The sequence below is a fragment of the Kogia breviceps genome, chromosome 4, assembly GCF_026419965.1.
Source record: "Kogia breviceps isolate mKogBre1 chromosome 4, mKogBre1 haplotype 1, whole genome shotgun sequence".
Lineage (NCBI taxonomy): Eukaryota > Metazoa > Chordata > Mammalia > Artiodactyla > Physeteridae > Kogia > Kogia breviceps.
The window spans coordinates 33,829,535-33,847,554 of record NC_081313.1 but is presented as its reverse complement, the minus strand read 5'-3'; the positions used below and the strand labels follow the sequence as shown (position 1 = coordinate 33,847,554).

General features: G+C 39.0%; 2 protein-coding genes across 2 annotated transcripts in view; both read left to right on the top strand.

Moving 5' to 3' along the window:
- Positions 1-18,020, top strand: part of C6 (complement C6) — a 400,163-nt gene that overhangs the window by 137,187 nt on the left and 244,956 nt on the right. The window lies entirely within an intron of this gene.
- PLCXD3 (phosphatidylinositol specific phospholipase C X domain containing 3) overlaps positions 1-18,020 on the top strand; it is a 165,293-nt gene that overhangs the window by 106,385 nt on the left and 40,888 nt on the right. Inside the window, exon 2 of the mRNA XM_059060923.2 lies at positions 5,238-5,946. Within this exon, the coding sequence (XP_058916906.1) occupies positions 5,238-5,946 (709 nt within the window). The remainder of the gene's footprint in view (positions 1-5,237; positions 5,947-18,020) is intronic.

The following is an 18,020-nucleotide window of genomic DNA, read 5'->3' as shown; positions in this document are numbered from 1 at the left end:
AGGTGTGGAGAGTATCTTAATTGAACAAATTGGAAAATCCAAAACCAGAAGAGTTAATAATCTGATGACCCTTCAGTGTTAAACTCTGAGTTAGTAACTGAGCTTGAATTTGAACCTAGTCTTCCAACACATTCAATGCTGTTTTCAAAGTACTGCATTGCCTAATTTAATATGAAAACCAGGCTGCATCAGTCTGAAATCAATGTATTGGCCAAGGCTGTAATTTCATTTGAGGCTAAGGACCTTCTTGCAAGCTTGCTGATTGTTGGCAGAATCTAGTTCTTTGAGTTGTAGGACTGTGGCCCTCAGCTCCTAGAAGCTGCCAACTCTTCACTTTACAAGAAGGAAATCTTTTCCTCTTCCAACTTGGGTCCAGTGATTGGTGGTCTGCAGATTAATCAACAATAGATAGATTAACAGGAGAAAAGACAATGTTTATTTATGCATGCACAGTGTACATGCAGAAGCACTCAGAGACTAGTAACTCACTAGAATAACCAGAAAGAAAAGGCTTATATACTAAACTTAACAAAAGAGGGGTAGACAGGGCTTCAATGTGAGAGTATGGAAGGTTCTATTTTTTTTTTTTTTTTTTTTTTTTTTTTAATTCTAACAAGTAGCTGAATTCACACTTCTGGTGCTAAGTGTCGTTTTTTGCTTTTTTTTTTTTTTTTTTTTTTCCCCAATCAAGTAACTCCTTGGGAGGGAAGTCAATGGTAACTATATTTTCAGAGGCTCTATTTAAATTTAGATAACGATTCTTTCTGTGGCTGCTGATTGTTCAGATATATTCAGCTCAAAGTAATTTTTACATCACTTTGGTGGGCTATTAATTGCTTCAACTGCCACACGGTCCTCTCTACCACATTGCATTTTGTTACTTAAGGACAACAGAATATCTGCTGCTGCTTGTTGTCTCTGTTTGATGGGCTTACCTGCTTAGGTTAGGTCCACTCAGGATAATCTCTCTTTGGTTAACTCAAAGCCAACTGATTAAGGACCTTAATTACATCTGAAAAAAAAAAAACCTCTTCCATGTACTGGAACATAATCATGAGAATGATACCCCACACATTTACCATGTTCAAGTGGAGGGGATTATATAGGACATCTATAACAGGGGATGGAATTTTGGGGGGCCATCCTAGAAGTCTTCCTACCACAGCAAATGATAGGATGAGATGTTAAGTTCAGTACTACAAGAGACTATAAAAATGAGATGATCACACAGTTCCCTTACACTGTTGAGTTAATAAAATGGATGCTGCATTCTAGCTGATTAGACTAGATGACATCTAAGATCATCCATACCAGAATGCAGAATGGAGTAACTCCTCCATTCAAGAAAACTTTTTAAACCAACTTGATTTCTTTCACTCTTTCTCTTAGCTGATACATAGTTTACAAGCATAGAGAGATGCGTATGAACATTTTAAATTTAATTTCTCTTCATTAACATTTCAAGTTCTTATATTAGGCAGTTGGATTTTTAGACCTCAAATGCCCTCATTAACCCCAAAGCATTGTTATAGCTTTCATTAGTTAACTATTGCTATGTAACAAATTATCCCCAAACTTAGTCACTTAAAACAACACACAGTTTCTGTGGGTCAGGAGTCTAGGCAAATATTAACTGAATCCTCTGCTTCAAGATCTCTCACAAGGCTACAGTCAAGATCCCACTGGGGCAGGATGTACTTCCAAGGTTACTCAGTGGCTATTGAAAGATTCAGATCTTTGAGGGCTGTTGGACTGAGGGGCTCTGTTCCTAACTTGCTGCTGGCTGGAGGCCATTCCCAGGTCTTTGTCACATGGACCTCTGCAACACAGCAGTTTGCTTCATCAAAACCAGCAAGAGAGAGAGTAGCATGACAGAAGTCACAGTCTTTTGCAGCATAATCTCAGAAGTGGTATACCATCATGTTTGTGTTATTTCATTTATTAGAAAAAAGTCACTAGATTGGGCTGACACTCAACAGAGAGCCCACACTCAACAGAGAGATATAAATGTCAGGATGGCAGGGAATGTTAGGGTCTGTCTTAGAAGTATGCCTACTGTCTGAATGAGGGAATGATGTAGCCGACTGAGGAGAAACTAATAAAAGTGCCTGTTTCTAAGAAACGAAAGAAAATAACCTCTTCCATTCCATTCACTTATTCAGAGCCAGAGCAAAGGAACTTGACTGGCCTGGGTTCATAATGGGAGTGGCCAGCTCTTGTCTGAGTAGAGAGGACAAATCAAACCCAAAATTGAAAGGCTAAGTTCAGAATCAAAGGAGCAACTTTAAGTATCATGTCCAAGGTACAAGTTTGGGTGGTAGATAAAAAAAGAATAAGAGGACAAGAGGACAGGAATACTGAACCAGTCTAGAAGCAAAATATTAGACCAGCTAAGGCACACACATTGTGGATTTAGAACAAAGAAATAGTATTTAGCACTGTTTTGCTCATGGGCAGGCTCCCTGATTTTAAAGACACGGGGCTGGGCCACAGGCTTTCTCTGTTATTGAAAGTCATAAAGTAGTACTGCTGTATTTTTAAGTTCAAACAAATAGAAAGCTTCATGGTTTAGAGGAAATTTTGAAATTGGGGAGGAACTACTATTCCAAATGAAATTAAAAGTCTTGAAAATATTCTTTCTTGGCCAATGTTAGATTCTGTATTTTCTCCCAAAATTCATAGATAGTGTTTTATGTTGATTGATAATTTAATTCTCCTCTTCAAATAATATTTGCATCTGGTGAATAATTCTGCACATCAGAGTCATCTAGCTTAGAACAAATACTGGTGGGGGTATCAGTGGCTTCCCCTTCTGCCTGTTATCTGTTTTTAATTTTAATTTTTAATGTTACCTTATTTTGGCCTTAATAATAAATTAATATTTCTAGTAGTGTGTCAGAAACAAGGAGCAACTCATTTCTGAAAGAAGAAATCTATTCATACTTAATTCCCTTTCTGCGTGCTTCCAATTATGTCTTCTATTAGATTACAGAAGTAACTAATTACTTTAATCCACCTTTTCTTCACATGACTGTAAATTAATTTAAAATTGTATAAATTAACCTTTATTTTGAGGGTTTATTTATTTATTTATACTTATTTTAATCCAATCCTAGATCATTTCATTATAACTCTTCTTAAGCTCACTTTTTTATTTCTTTTTTTAAACATAATCTTGCTGTATATTAAACCATAGTACAGTTTAGTTTCTTCATTTATATTAGCCATTCACTGAACAGCAACTAATAAATCAACATGCAGCAATTTAAGTCCCTATTAAAATTTGCCAATGCCAGATCCAAACTGACAGTTTTCCTTATCCAGAAAGTGCTGACATTTTCTTCCTATACCATCTACTTAAGATCAATAGATCAGATAGTTCTGGATGAAATTCAATGGGGCATTTCTATATTTGGGAGTTACCTTTCATTGTTTGAAAAATTCCAATAATTCTGAGGAATTATCTGTTCCAAGTCTTAAAAGGTTATGATTTACAAGGTATCAAAGTATTTTTCAAACTATTTTTTCTAACAACCCACCATGGTGTCTAAAATCCATACTCTTGTGATTACTGTAGGCTGTTTACTGCCAGACATAGTTAAATAGATATACATACAGGCACAGAGATATAGATTGACATAGCTATGGAATAGAGACAAAGATAAATATTGCCTCACTAAAAAATTTGCTTCAAATAGCTTAACAGTTAAAGGCCCTGAGGTGATGATAATAAACTTACAGGTGTGTGTGTGTGTGTGTGTGTGTGTGTGTGTGTGTGCGCGCGCGCATGCATGCGCACGTGCACAAGTACACATCTTGGGTTGGAAGAGTGAAAAATCTAGAAAAAACTGTACCTCAACGGATGTAAATCAGGAGTGAGCAACAAGGTGTAAGGAAGCCTGAGTAACAGATGGGGAATAATGACATCTGCCTTTTCTAATGTGTGAAAAATCCAGAATATATTAATTTAATTTTACCAAGAAGTAAAGGAGGCTTTTTATTTTTTTTTCAAAGTCAAAAGAACTTTATTTTGATCTGGTAATCTTACATTTACCTTTAAAAATTATTTAAAAGAACTTTTAGGTGAAGATCCTCTGTAATGTTTCTGAATATATTTTTAAATTTTTAAATTTAATTTTATTTATTTTTATACAGCAGGTTCTTATTAGTTATCCATTTTATACATATTAGTGTATCTATGTCAATCCCAATCTCCCAATTCATCTCCCCACCACCACCACCCGCCACTTTCCCCCCTTGGTGTCCATACGTTTGTTCTCTACATCTGTGTCTCTAAAATTAAAATGAAATAATTTTCCTTTATTGGGTCCAATGATATTTTAAATGGCACTCTGCACTTACAGGCAAATCATACACGTGTTCATTGCTACATTTCTGGAGGTTTGATATTTGTAACTGCCAAAAATAAATAATTAAATATGTTCTCCCTAGGAAGAAATTCTTCTAAATTTGGAAGCAACTCCAAAGAGCATTCACTGTAGAGAGGAAATATCTGTGAAGAAAATAGTCTACTAGTTAATTTTTAAATACTGTCAGTTGTGTTAACTTGCAAGAAAAAAATAATTGTTTATTCAATATGTAAAAAGTACCTGATTTCATCTACATTCACAATTGCCCAAATGCAGGGTCAAGAAGGATGTTAAAATATCAGCAATTGTACCATCCTCTTGCCTTATTTCTCCCCTCCTTTATTTCCATGACTTCTTGTGCTTTCCAAAGTGCAGGAAGTAACACTGATCATCTACCTGTGAAAAGGTCTTCTTTATTCATTGAAACAAGCCCTCTAGGCTTACAATCAACCCAAAATAGAGGGAAAGGGCAAGATTGTAGACAAAGTATTTGAGAATTGGTGAGTTACAATAAATTCTACTTTATGAATGGTCACTTACAACACCTATATGGAAAACCAATCCTAATGAATATATTAAATTCTTGGTTTACAGAAGTAGAAGATGATCTTTTGAATTTTAAAAAATTGATTAGTTGGGATTTTTTTCTTATCATTTACAAACCATTTGGTCAGTTGAAGTCCTCTGTGTACTATACTAGGTTATAAAAAAAAGACCCTTCTAAGACATTCGAATGTACTAGGTAAATATTCCTTAGTATTTCCTTTGGTTCATTTGAGGGAGAGATATGGACATGGCAAGAGGAAAAGAATTTGGGAAGGACAAAGGACTGAAATGTAACCACATTGTGCCTTGTTATTCTTCTAGGATCTCATGATTCCTTCAGCTTCTACATTGACGAAGCCTCTCCAGTGGGCCCTGAACAGCCAGAAACTGTCCAGAATTTTGTCTCTGTGTTTGGAACTGTGGCCAAAAAGCTGATGCGGAAATGGCTAGCCACTCAAACCATGAACTTTACTGGTCAGTTAGGAGCTGGGATCCGTTATTTTGATCTTCGAATTTCCACCAAGCCTAGAGACCCCGACAATGAACTCTACTTTGCTCATGGTTTGTTCAGTGCCAAAGTCAATGAAGGCCTTGAGGAGATCAATGCGTTCCTCACAGATCACCATAAGGAGGTAGTATTCTTGGACTTCAACCACTTTTATGGGATGCAGAAGTATCACCATGAAAAACTCGTCCAAATGCTGAAAGACATCTATGGAAATAAAATGTGCCCAGCGATTTTTGCCCAGGAAGTGAGTCTAAAGTACCTGTGGGAGAAGGACTACCAAGTGCTGGTCTTCTACCACAGTCCAGTGGCTCTGGAAGTACCCTTTCTCTGGCCTGGGCAGATGATGCCAGCACCCTGGGCCAACACCACAGACCCGGAAAAACTGATCCAGTTTCTTCAGGCATCCATCACTGAGAGAAGGAAGAAGGGATCATTTTTTATATCTCAGGTGGTGCTGACCCCCAAAGCTAGCACCGTGGTCAAAGGGGTGGCCAGTGGTCTCAGAGAAACGATCACAGAAAGGTAAGTGTCCTTAAGTTATCAGGGGAAATTTTTAAGTAATTAAACCCAAATTCAAATAGTTAATAAGTAATGGAACTAATTTACACTCATGTGAGTTAGTTTCCTAGGGCTGCCACAGCAAAGTGTCACATGCTGGGTAGCTTAAAACAAAAGAAATTTACCATCCTTCAGTTCCAGAGGCTAGAAGTCTGAAATCAAGGTGTCAGCAGGACTGGCTCCTCCTGAGGGCTTTGAGGGAGAATCTTTTCCATGCCTCCGCATTAACTTCTGGTGATGGTGGACATCCACTGTGGTTCTTAGCTTACAGATGCATCACTCCAGTCTCTGCACCCACCTTTACATGGCATTCTTCCCTGTTTCTCTGTCTTCTCTTCTTATAAGGACACTAGCCATATCGGATTAGGGCCCACCCTAGTGATCTCATCTTAATTTAATTACATCTGCAAATGTCCTATTTCCAAATAAGGTCACACTTACAGGTACTGGGGATTAGGACTTCAATATGTCATTTTGTAGGACACAGGTCAACCCACAGCACCATGGTTTTTGTTTGTTTGTTTTTGCCACACCATGCAGCTTGCGGGATCTTAGTTCCCCAACCAGGGCTCAAACCTGGGCCCCCTGCAGTGGAGGCACAGACGGAGTCCTAACCACTGGACTGCCAGGGAATTCCTGCACCATTCATTTTGACCCCATGTCCAGTTATCTTTTCATAGCACTCCTTTTCATATTTGCATAGCATTTTATAGATTACAAAGCCCTTTCTCTACTGTTTTCAGAGTATTTTCACATACTTGATTCCATTTGATCTGCATAACAATCTTGGGAAGTAGATACTGTATAACAGATAAAAATTAAAGTTCAGAGAAGTGAAATGTTTTGCCTAAAGCCACTTGGACAATGAATGATGAAACAAAGACTCAAGCACCATTTTTCTCAAGCTGTATTCTATGCCTTTACACTACATTATTAGCAAGAATCAATCTCCAGAGAGTAGGCATTCCATTGGTCAAGCCCAGACACACATGTAGGGTAGTGGTCACCTGTGAGGTGTAATTAGCAATCACCAAAGATCTTTGTAACTCATTCCCCTGATACAACATGTAGCATTGTACATATCATTTATGCTTTTGAGTTAAAGTATTAAACAAGGCAAACATTGAAGAACAAACACAATTCCTATCACACCTTTTATTTTTAACTTTAATTGATATTTTGAATTATGGTAAAGAGGCAGAGAATGAATGTTTTGCACAAGGTCTTGTAGGGAAAGACAAGAAAATGAGGAGAAAAGGTTCAGAGGTGAAAATGCTATATGGTGGAGAATGGCAGATGAAATTTGTAGTGGGGCAGGAGCGCATTTGCAAGAAGGCTGAAAGCCTTCTTGCACAGTCTAGAGGATATAGTTACTGAATTGTACAACTTAGAGTGATGAGAGATTAAATTATAATGATCTAAATTTTACCATATTAAATATAATAAATCATAACATATAAAAGAGAAAAAAAATGTCACCATCACAGGTGAGGTAGAGGAGGGCTCTGGGGTTGTAGCCGGCACTGGCTGGAGCTTAGGAACTGGCACTGAGCGTGGCTAAAAGCCAGGCTACAGGGAACATCATCCTACGAGCAATGGGGAGCTAGAAAATGATATTTAGTGGTGGAGTGACTTGACCAGATCTGCATTTTGGGTAGATAATTGGTGAAGCATGGAGGGTAGATGGAGTGGAGAAAGTAAGCAGTTAAGAGATGTTTGGAGCTGTTTTAGCAAGGATATGCAAGCTAAACTGAGGAAGCAAGAAAGTGTAGAAGGGGACAGTATGCGACAGCAAAAGTTGGATGACTATTTAGCTATGTGATGTGAATGAAAGAAAAGAGGGGGGAATAAAGTTTCTCCTTGAGAAGTAGAATGAGTGATGGATGCATTCACAGAAGCAAGAAACAAAGATACAGGGACTTGGGGAGGACAGGGGGAAGATACAATCAGGATTATGCGAAAGTTAAAGTGTTAGAAAGGCATCCAAGTAGATTCAGTTGATCATTAGGAATATAGGTTAACTCGTTTGGGAGATACTGCATTTGTTTGGCAATGAAAGCCACAGGTCCTTGGAGAGGAAGTATTCCTCCATGCAAAATTATAACTTCCTTCTGTTATTCAGGTATTTGCTGGGATCTCCCTGTTCTTTCAATTCAAGTAAGATCCCCAACCCTTACTGGGGATCCTCACTGTACACTCTGTGCAAGTGTAAAGCCTTCCCTAAGATTTCTGCTGATGTCTAGATTTCTTACATTCTTAGGGAACGAGCCCTTGTTGCTTCTGGATTACATAATTTTATGGATTGATTGTTCCATGTGGCCTATCCATGTCCCACCCTCTATAACCTGAGACATGAAACTTGCTTCTTGCTCAATTTCTATATAGTGGTTTATTTAGACTTTACTGAAGACCTGAGCATAAAAGGGAGGTTTTATAATCATAATAATGTAGATGACTTAAAGTTGAATTTTAGACTCATCTGGAATCACAAATCTCCTGACCTGGAATATCTTCTGATGACATCTGTACAACTTTTCACCCTAGACTCTAGTCCTCTGACTGAATCCTCTCCTCCACCCACTTTCTGTCCTTTTCTCATCTGCTTTCTTCCCCCAACCCCATATTGCGGTGGAGACGCTACACTCTCCTCTAGATTATTGCACCAAACTATTCACCTCTCTCCCTGGCCCTAAGCCTACATTCAGTTAGTCCCATCAACGTATTCATCAAAACAAGAAGACTCTTTTTCTTTAATAGAACCACTTCCTATAAAAATTAATTGTTCTCATAGATAACAACTTACCTTACATACTTAAAAATGAGGGAGTTATATACACTTAAGAATGTGTTGTTTTCAAACCTACCCCATAGAGCCTCCAGATTTTGAGGAAACCCCAGTAGAGGTGGGGAGGGGACAGGAGAGGCCTGGGGGAATGGCTGACTCTAATTCTGTTCCTTCTTGCTACACCTTTAATTTAAAAAGCTTTACTTCTAACATTTACATATTGGGCATGAAAGGAGTCTTCCCTTCCAGCTTTACCTTCTGTTGTACAGTTCTATGCTTAGGAAAACACTTTTCTGTACAATTTGCCTACTTTTCATTTGGCCAAGAACCATATCCTGACTCCATACCTGTGTAGGGAATAGCCTTTGGGAAGTCAAGAAGGAAAATCTACTCAAGGAATAAATGACTTTCATTTTTCTCTCTTATGCAATTTCATGCAATAGGACTTTGCAAGTTCTATGTTGAACTGCCTTTTGGTTACTTATGCTCTCGTACAGCATTACCAAAGTAGGATTTGTAGTATAAAGATCAGATAAGCTAGGAGAGTGTTGAAAATGATAATATATATCTACACAACTCTCCCAAAAGATTCACAATGCACATTAGAATATAAAAGGCACTAACAAGTATTTAAGTGAAGAATCCTGTTTAATTTTAACTAATACAATGTTTTCCAAGCACTTGATTTTTTTTTTCAAATAACACTTATTAACAACCCATGGAATTAATTTTGACAAAATGTCCTCAGCCATCTGCTCTAATTCAGAACCTTTCACTTGCCTCTGGCTTATATATCTGGGATAGTAGAGTTTTACCAGTGAAAAGAGAGAGTGGGAAAATAATTTAAAAAGTAGAAAAGAAGACCCTATAGGTAGAGTCAACTATTTTCTCTCTAGGATTATGCAAATGACTTGCAAATATATCTGAACCTGGCCATGATATTTGTGCAATAAGCATTCTCAGTGGAGTTTGTCTCCGCACTAGAAAGCCTCTTTTTAAACCAATTACAAAACGTGTATTCTGTGTATGGTGTTAATGTGAAATCCAGAGGTTTGGTTTGGTTTGGACATATTTCAGCTTTCTGGGTGAGGCCTATAGGGAAAGGTCATTGTCAATCCTTGGATAATGCCTTGCAAAGGTAACTTATTACTCCTGATACAGGTAGTGAAAAAACACTTGACTCCCCCCAAATATATTTCTTTTCTCTTCTCACCAAGTGATAAAGTCCACAAAAAAGACTTTTACTGTCACTTTCCTCTTGCTGTTGTGCCAAAGCTGCTCACTGAGAAAGTCCTTTGCCCCCAAAGGAGAAGTCACTAGGCAATGTTAAGACTTTAGTATATTTTCATTTGCAAAATTTGGAGTTTGAATTCAATTATCTCCAAGATCCTTTCCAGTTCTAAAGTCCTACAATCCTGAATTTGACTAGTTTCTCTATAATTTTTCATTATGTCTATATTTGGGTTAATAAAACTCTGAGCACATGAATTTAGAAAATAGTGTTTGAAGATGTGGGTGGCTTTCAGGGAACTAAATCCAGCCTGGATTTAGGTACCGTAACTTTCAATCTGGCCACTGGTTCCAAATACTGCAGATGCGTTCTCTACATTCTAGCAATGCCAAAAGACAGATTTTAATTTCTTAAAGACCTATTTTTAATTTATTTTTCAAACACCAGCTTTTGCACCTCACTCCCACGGAATTCACACGTTCTTAAAAAGAAGGTGTGTAACTTGAGTCAAGTCCTTCCCTAATTTGTGGAAGTTTATTAAATTATAGGTTTTCTTAGTTAAAAAAAATTCAGCTGGACCACCTGTCAGAATATTTAAGGAGCAGTGCATCTTTGTAAATAAATTGATGCCGAATTAATTTAGAAAATGTTTATACAAGTCAACAATTTATATCATGATGATGATGATAATGGTAATAGTAATGATGATTTATTAAGTGTTCTCTGTTTAATACTATGCTAACTGCCCTGCCCATTTATTCTCATGATCACAGTCATTGCCTTGAGAGTAAGGAAGAAGGATGTGGTTGGTTTTTAATAAGCACCAATTTTATCCAACTGGGGAAAGGGAGGCAACTACATTTGTTGAGCCCACTTTCTATGCCAGGCACTGTGCTAAGTGCTTTGCACGAATTGTACCCATTCATCCTCCCTGCAGCCTTGCAAAGTAGGCATTACATCCATTAGAGATGGAAAATGGAGCCTGAGAAATGTCTAGTACCTTGCTCAAAAGTCCCAGATTAGTTTAGCAAAGGCAGGATTGTTATTTGGTTCTGAGTCCAAGTCCCATGCTTACTCCTGCAAATTAGGTGAAATTCACCTTTCTTAGCAGTGTGTGCATGTAATGCATTATTTGTCATCTTGGAGGGCAAAGTCAGGTCTAGGCATTGGGAAGGTAAAGGATACTGGAGGTGGGGTGGGAAAGGCTGTGAAAGAGCAGATCTGAAGTGTATGGCTTTGCATCAAGATAGCACGCTGGCAGGGTTCCCCTAGGGAAGCACTGCTGTTGAACAATAAAAAGGAAGGGAACTTAGAAGTGACCTGACTCAATCCTCCTTGCCTTGTGCCTATTGCCCACATCACTGTTTTCCATTTAGTAAGGAAACTGAGTCCAGAGGACTGCTAAAATGTCGCCCAAGGTCACAGAGCTAACTGGCAGCAAAGGTGGAATCATATAATCAGGTCTCCCGGCTTGCAGGCAGATTCTGCCCTCCATACTTCAGGGAGGGATGAGGACAGAAAATGGACAGGAAGATCAGGGGGGCCAGGGAACATCAGGCTGCAGGGAACAACGTGGAAGGGTGAACCAGCTGTCAGACTGCACTGTGCACCACATAGCATGGTGCCCTGTAACCTTGACAAGAGTGGTCAGAAGTTGGGCCTGGGATGGACCACAGATTTTGTTCAGGGCAGACTTCCCTGGGTCCTATCTCTTTCTGCTTCACCAGCACAATAGACTATTTTTTCCTTTCAGTGGGGACACATCCCAGCTCACGGCAACTCCCCAAACAACACTTGTGCTGCCGATTTACCCTGTCAGTGCACTGACTCAGCTGGTGGGGGGCTGGGCTCTGGGAAGTTGTTCTCCTGAAGCACCAGTCATCCTAGAAGCTTTGGGGAGCCAAGAAACACCACACTGAGGGAGTGTGACTCAGAATGGTTCAAAGACAGCTACAGGTGGCATCAATCTTCATGACGGACAGCTTTCTGGCTCCACCCCCTAGACTACGCCCCCAAATAGGTCAGCGCATTAGTAGAGCTGGTCTGCTATCATTCTATTCAGTAAAAGGGAAAGCTGCTTCTTTGGGCTACATATGCCTAAGGAGAAAGAATATCAAGGGCATTATGGAAAACCAGCATTAGAATAATCGTTTACAAGATGCTTTCATTGGAAGATTCATTTTTTCAACATATATTTATTAGAGGCTTCATTTGTTCAACAGATGTTATTCCCAATTTGCAATTTAGAAAATCAAAGGTCAAAAAGGCTAAAAAGGGCTTCCCTGGTGGCGCAGTGGTTGAGAGTCCGCCTGCTGATGCAGGGGACGCGGGTTCGTGCCCCGGTCCGGGAAGATCCCACATGCCGTGGAGCGGCTGGGCCCATGAGCCATGGCTGCTGAGCCTGCACGTTGGAGCCTGTGTTCTGCAATGGGAGAGGCCGCAATAGTGAGAGGCCCGCGTACCGCAAAAAAAAAAAAAAAAAAAAAAAAGGCTAAATAATTTGTTCAGGTGGTGGTGTGAGCCAGTGCTGGTATCAAATCAGAATCTAGATCTTTCGTGAAAACTCTAATTGGAAAAGACACATACATGTTCATAGTAGCACTATTTACAATAGCCAAGACATGGAAACACCCAAGTGCTCATCAACAGACGATTGGTTTAAGAAGATATCACACACACACACACACACACACACACACACACACACACACTGGAATATTACTCAACCATAAAAAAAGAATGAAATATTGATATTGCCATTTGCAGCAACATGGATGGACCTAGAGATTATCATATTAACTGAAGAAAGTCTGGCAGAGAAAGACAACTATTGTATGACATTACTTATATGTGGAATCTAAAAAGTAATACAAATGAATCTATATACAAAACGGACTCACGGACATGGAAAACAAACTTATGGTTACCAAAGGAGAAATGGAGGGAAGGAGGGATAAATTGGGAGTATGGGATTAATAGATATAAACTACTATATATAAAACAGATAAGCAACAAGGATTTACTGTATAGCACAGGGAACTATATTCAATATCTTATAATAACCTATAATGGAAAATATCTGAAAAAAATGTATATATATAACTGAATCCCTTTCCTGTACACCTGAAGCTAACACAATATTGTAAATCAACTATACTTCAATTAAAAAAAAAGAATCTAGGTCTTTTGAACCACTAGAACAAGGAGTCTCGCTTGTAAATCAGAAGGAAGCTCCAGAAAGCATTCTTTTCCCTAGCCCAGGGCTTGGCGAACTGGGGGCAGTGCTTATGCCACCTTCAGAGGTTATTATTCATGAATCGATGCTCAACGAGTTTCATTTCTAATGTACCCCAGGTGAGCCTCACTTTGAGTAGCCCTGCTCTTGTCTGCCAACAAGCTGTACTTGAATCGCCCCCACCAACAGATGTTGTTTTTAAAAAAATCTGGAACGAGTCAACCCCAAGATTTATCAGTCCCCTCCCCACCCCAGGTTCAGATAGTTCTTCCTTAAATCTAAACCATGACTCCTCTACCCACAGGCCCTGCCAGATTTAAGTTCAAATTTGCTTGTCCTATCACTAAGGTAGAGCTCCCCATCATCGATTTCCAAATAATGGTCCTCTGCTATTCTCTCCCATGTATCTTCTCTCCCGTGTCACATAGCTTGATCCTTGGATTACTGTGCTTCAGAAGCACAGGGAAATGCTCCTGGGAGGGGTCTTTGTTCCCCTGGGCTCTAAAGCACACCCTATGGAAGAAGGCTTAGTAACTTCCAGACTCAGTGGCTTCCACCAAAACCAATAAACATTTCACACCAATTAACATCACAGCTCTTTGCAACCCAACGGCCTCCCCAGCCCTGATTTTAAGCAGTAAAGAAAAAAAGATTCTGTAATAGCTTCCAACCCTGAAGCTGTGTGACAGAAGAGTGATTTTAGCCTGGGTCATGCTGGGGTATGGAAAGAGAGAGGGTTGTCTTGTAACTCTCTCTTAACAACTTTGGACCTAAGAATTTTTGAAGCAGGCATGTGCATAAAAGCTCTTGCTCTCCTTCATTCTGCTGATGTTGTAAGATTAAAGTACAGGCAAATGCAGATAGGAACCTTTCGTTATCTGTAGCAAGAGAGTCAAAGACTAGAGAGAATTGCCAAGCTATTGAGAGGTCAGATACCCATTCAGTGCCTGGTGAGTGTGTGTGTGTGTGTGTGTGTGTGTGTGTGTGTGTGTGTGTGTGTGTGTGAGAGAGAGAGAGAGAGAGAGAGAGAGAGAGAGAGAGAGAGAATACATATACTTTTCTAAAAAGCATGGAAGCATGGTTTAGGATAGAGGTTTACTCACTTTAGTAAATCTCTCTGGATCTCAGTTTTCTTATATGGAATTGCTGGAGTTTAATATCTGAAGAGGAACTAACCTAGTATGTAGCTGGCGATGGGGCTAGAGGGAATAAAGGCAGCAGGGATATTTAGTCAACCAGGTCATGGCACAATAGTGTGGGGACTTCAGCCAGCAACTTAGGGAATGGGGAGTTTGTTTGGGTTGAAAAGAACTGTGACATGAACTGCCAAGTAGATGAACAAGTAAGAGTTTTCTGATTCAAGAAGTAAAATGGACTAGATCTGGACAGCCCAGACCACATTCTGAGGCTGTGAGAGGAGGCCTTTGGGAGGACACACACAATGGGAACCACGAGATATCCCAGTGAGAGAGGGTAGAAAGGACTTCTTATAGAATCAAGGTTTAGGTTGGTGACTTGGGGGAAGATTTAAAGGAAGCAGAGGTCCTCTTTAGACTGGATGCTGTCAGGGCAAGTCTATAATTGGGTATGGGTATCTCAATATGTCTTATCTACAGGACTAGAGCGATGATAAACTAACTGGCAAAGAAATCAAAGTTGTTCATTTTAGTCTAGAGAGGTCAGTGTTTTGTATTTTGTAGGTGATATGGTTTCTGTGCTCAGACAAAATTACAAAATATCCTTTTTTATCTCACTTTCTCATGATCTCAAGTAATCTTGTCTGAGGTTGGTATTCTGGGAGATTATGTCCAGCTGGAGAACTTGGACTAGTTGTGAGAGTCCAGCCAGCTTCCAGACGTCAGGACTTGCTTTTAAATTTCTTTTCATTCACCCCTTTTCAGTGCACTTATTTCCATCTGGTTTGAAAATTTCTGATGTGAATTAGGCTTTACATGTTCTTTTTCTTTGTTATTCTTTTTCTCATTAAAACAATTGAGGCTGTATCTATGCAGAAGCCTAGACCATGTTGACAATGAGGCAAATCAAAGAGTTGGTGAAAACCTAGCCCAGGGCTTATCTACTAAAATGCAAACTCTTCAGAGTCATATAGACAATCAACTTTCTCTGTGGTCTTAAGTTTCTGCCCATCTCATTGGGAAAGGTTGGAATTGATTGACAAGTATCAGGAATCCTGTGTGGTGGAGACCAAAGGAGTTGAGACCAGGAAAAAAATGTGAAAACAAAGCATTTTGTAAAGGGAATTGCTGATTCTTTAATATTGGTGAACTTTCCAACTTCCTTCCCAAGGTTTTACAACTCATTCCAGGCAGAAAGTAGCAGAAGATGAGATGGCCAGCTATCATATTTTCAACCAATTTTTTTCTCTTGCCCATTTTGGCAGCAGGAGACGTATTTTTCCTGGCCTTATTTGAATGAGTGTCCCTGAAAACTTGTTTGTGCTGGGTGTACTTGCAAGACACAGCTTTGGGTGACTGATCTATTAATTACCAAGGGTGATTCCAATAAGTGCTTATTTAAGTGAGGTGATATAAGCCAACATTCCTCTGTCAAAAGTGTGCCCCACCTAACAGAATTGTTGCATAAATCTCAAATAACTTTCTAACACCACTCTCTGCAATGCCATTTCAGCTTCTAACATATCACGTTCAGTTGATAAAATGTTTTCTTTCATAATCTTTTCAATGTAATAACAACAATTTTTAAAAAGCTGGGTATATGAAATTTTCTCAGAATATCTGGCCTTGGAGGACTTCAGAAGAAAATACTGCATGTATCAACTGAAGACACTAATATTTGGCTTTATTATATGAAGCACAAATCTTCTGGCTCTTGCTCCGTATGTCTGGGATTGTAGCCTATTGCTAATTAACTTATTTCAAAGTACTAAAAGTAATTCGACAAGAATAGCTAGAGACTTGCTTGTCATAATTGACTTTTTTTTTCAGAAATCACAAGTATAGTTTGAATTTTGGCTTTAAAATATGCCTTCCTCCTACCCCCTGATCACTTATTTGCCTGTGACCTCAGCTATTAAAAGAGAAGAAGCTTACAAGTTGTTTCTTGAGCTGTGACATCCTGTCTTGAAGGACTGGTATGTGGCAGTGAGATTGTAACGTGTGATTGCATTAGTGAATGCTAAAAACACAGGCTGCCCTTTGGAAATGTATGTGAGATTTGGCCATTGTAAAACTTAGCAAATTTACCATGTAGCTGCTGCTTATCTAGAATACTAAACAGAAAACCTGTTGCCTATATGATTTAGCTCAGGTTCAAAAATGAACCAGTCATGAAAATAAATAACACCATAATGTTGTAAAAAGTTATTCATGAAAATACATCTTTCAGATTTTTTTAGATTCATTTTGAAAGGGTTAATTTATATTGCCTGTTTCTCCAAAAAAAATACTTGTAATAAGTAGCTTGTCATGAATAGATTGTAGGGAAACTTGGTTGAGTGCAAGGTTCAGTCTAAGTTCAGTCTGTTAACAGAGACCATATGTGGATTCAGGGAAGTCATGATGGATCTGTTGCTAGAAAATAGCCAGGAAAATTAGTTTTATTCCCACTTCAGTTTTCAATGTATTGGTTAGCATTTAAGGGGGTTATGCAATGAACTTGACTCTTACTGCCATTCACAAGCAGAGCAGGCTGCCATGTGCATACCTACATGCTTCTATGAGACATAGGAGAATTTCACACCTTTCAGGCACACACAACTTATTGCCACTGTGTGTTTGCACTTCTCCCATGTGTCCAGGCAGCCTCCACACCAGATATGGCCAAGGACTCTTGTATCATAAAGAAAGGCTCCTTAATGCCATGAACAATGGGCAGGGATATTTTGATGTTTCCATGCCATGGGCTGTGCATACAAAGGCTGTTTCAGTGAGCCACCATTTTCTGCTCCAACTAGCATGAGGTAGGCAGCTTTAGGCTTTAAATGTGTGTGTGTGTGTGTGTGTGTGTGTGTGTGTGTGTGTGTTGAAAAGGGTGAGAGAAGTAATTAAAATAAGTAGAAATCTAGTCTTGTCTCAACACCTGTGAGAGTACATTGCTTTACTCCTGCTCATGCAGGAAGGAAGGGTTTTTTTTAATTGACGTATAGTTGATTTACAATGTTGTGTTAATTTCTGCTGTACAGCAAAGTGATTCAGTTATACATATACGTACATTCTTTTTTAAATATTCTTTTCCATTATGGTTTATCAGAGGATATTGAATATAGTTCCCCTGTGCAATACAGTAGGACCTTGTTGTTTATCCATCCTATATATAATAGTTTGCACCTGCTAACCCCAAACTCCCTATCCACACGTCCTCCAGCCCCTTCCCCCTTGGCAACCACAAGTCTGTTCTCAATGTCTGTGAGTCTGTTTCTGTTTTATAGACATGTTCATTTGTGTCATATTTTGGATTCCACATATAAGTGATATCTTATGGTACTTGTCTTTTTGTTTCTGATTTACTTCACTTAGTATGATAATCTCTAGTTCTAGACATGTTGCTGTGAATGGCATTATTTCATTCTTTTTATGACTGAGTAGTATTCCATGGTATATATGTATGACAGCTCAGGAAGGAAGAGTTTTACATCCAGTGTTTCCATATCTTCCAATTGAGGGTAGAGGAAAAAATGCTTGAATACCCAACGTGGAACTCTCTCACCTAGTTTCATGATTGCCCTGGAATGAGCATTTACATTCTTTAAGCTTGTTCTAGACTTCATTTCTTCTTTAGTGTTTTTCTTGAGGGGTTTCTTTGGTGGT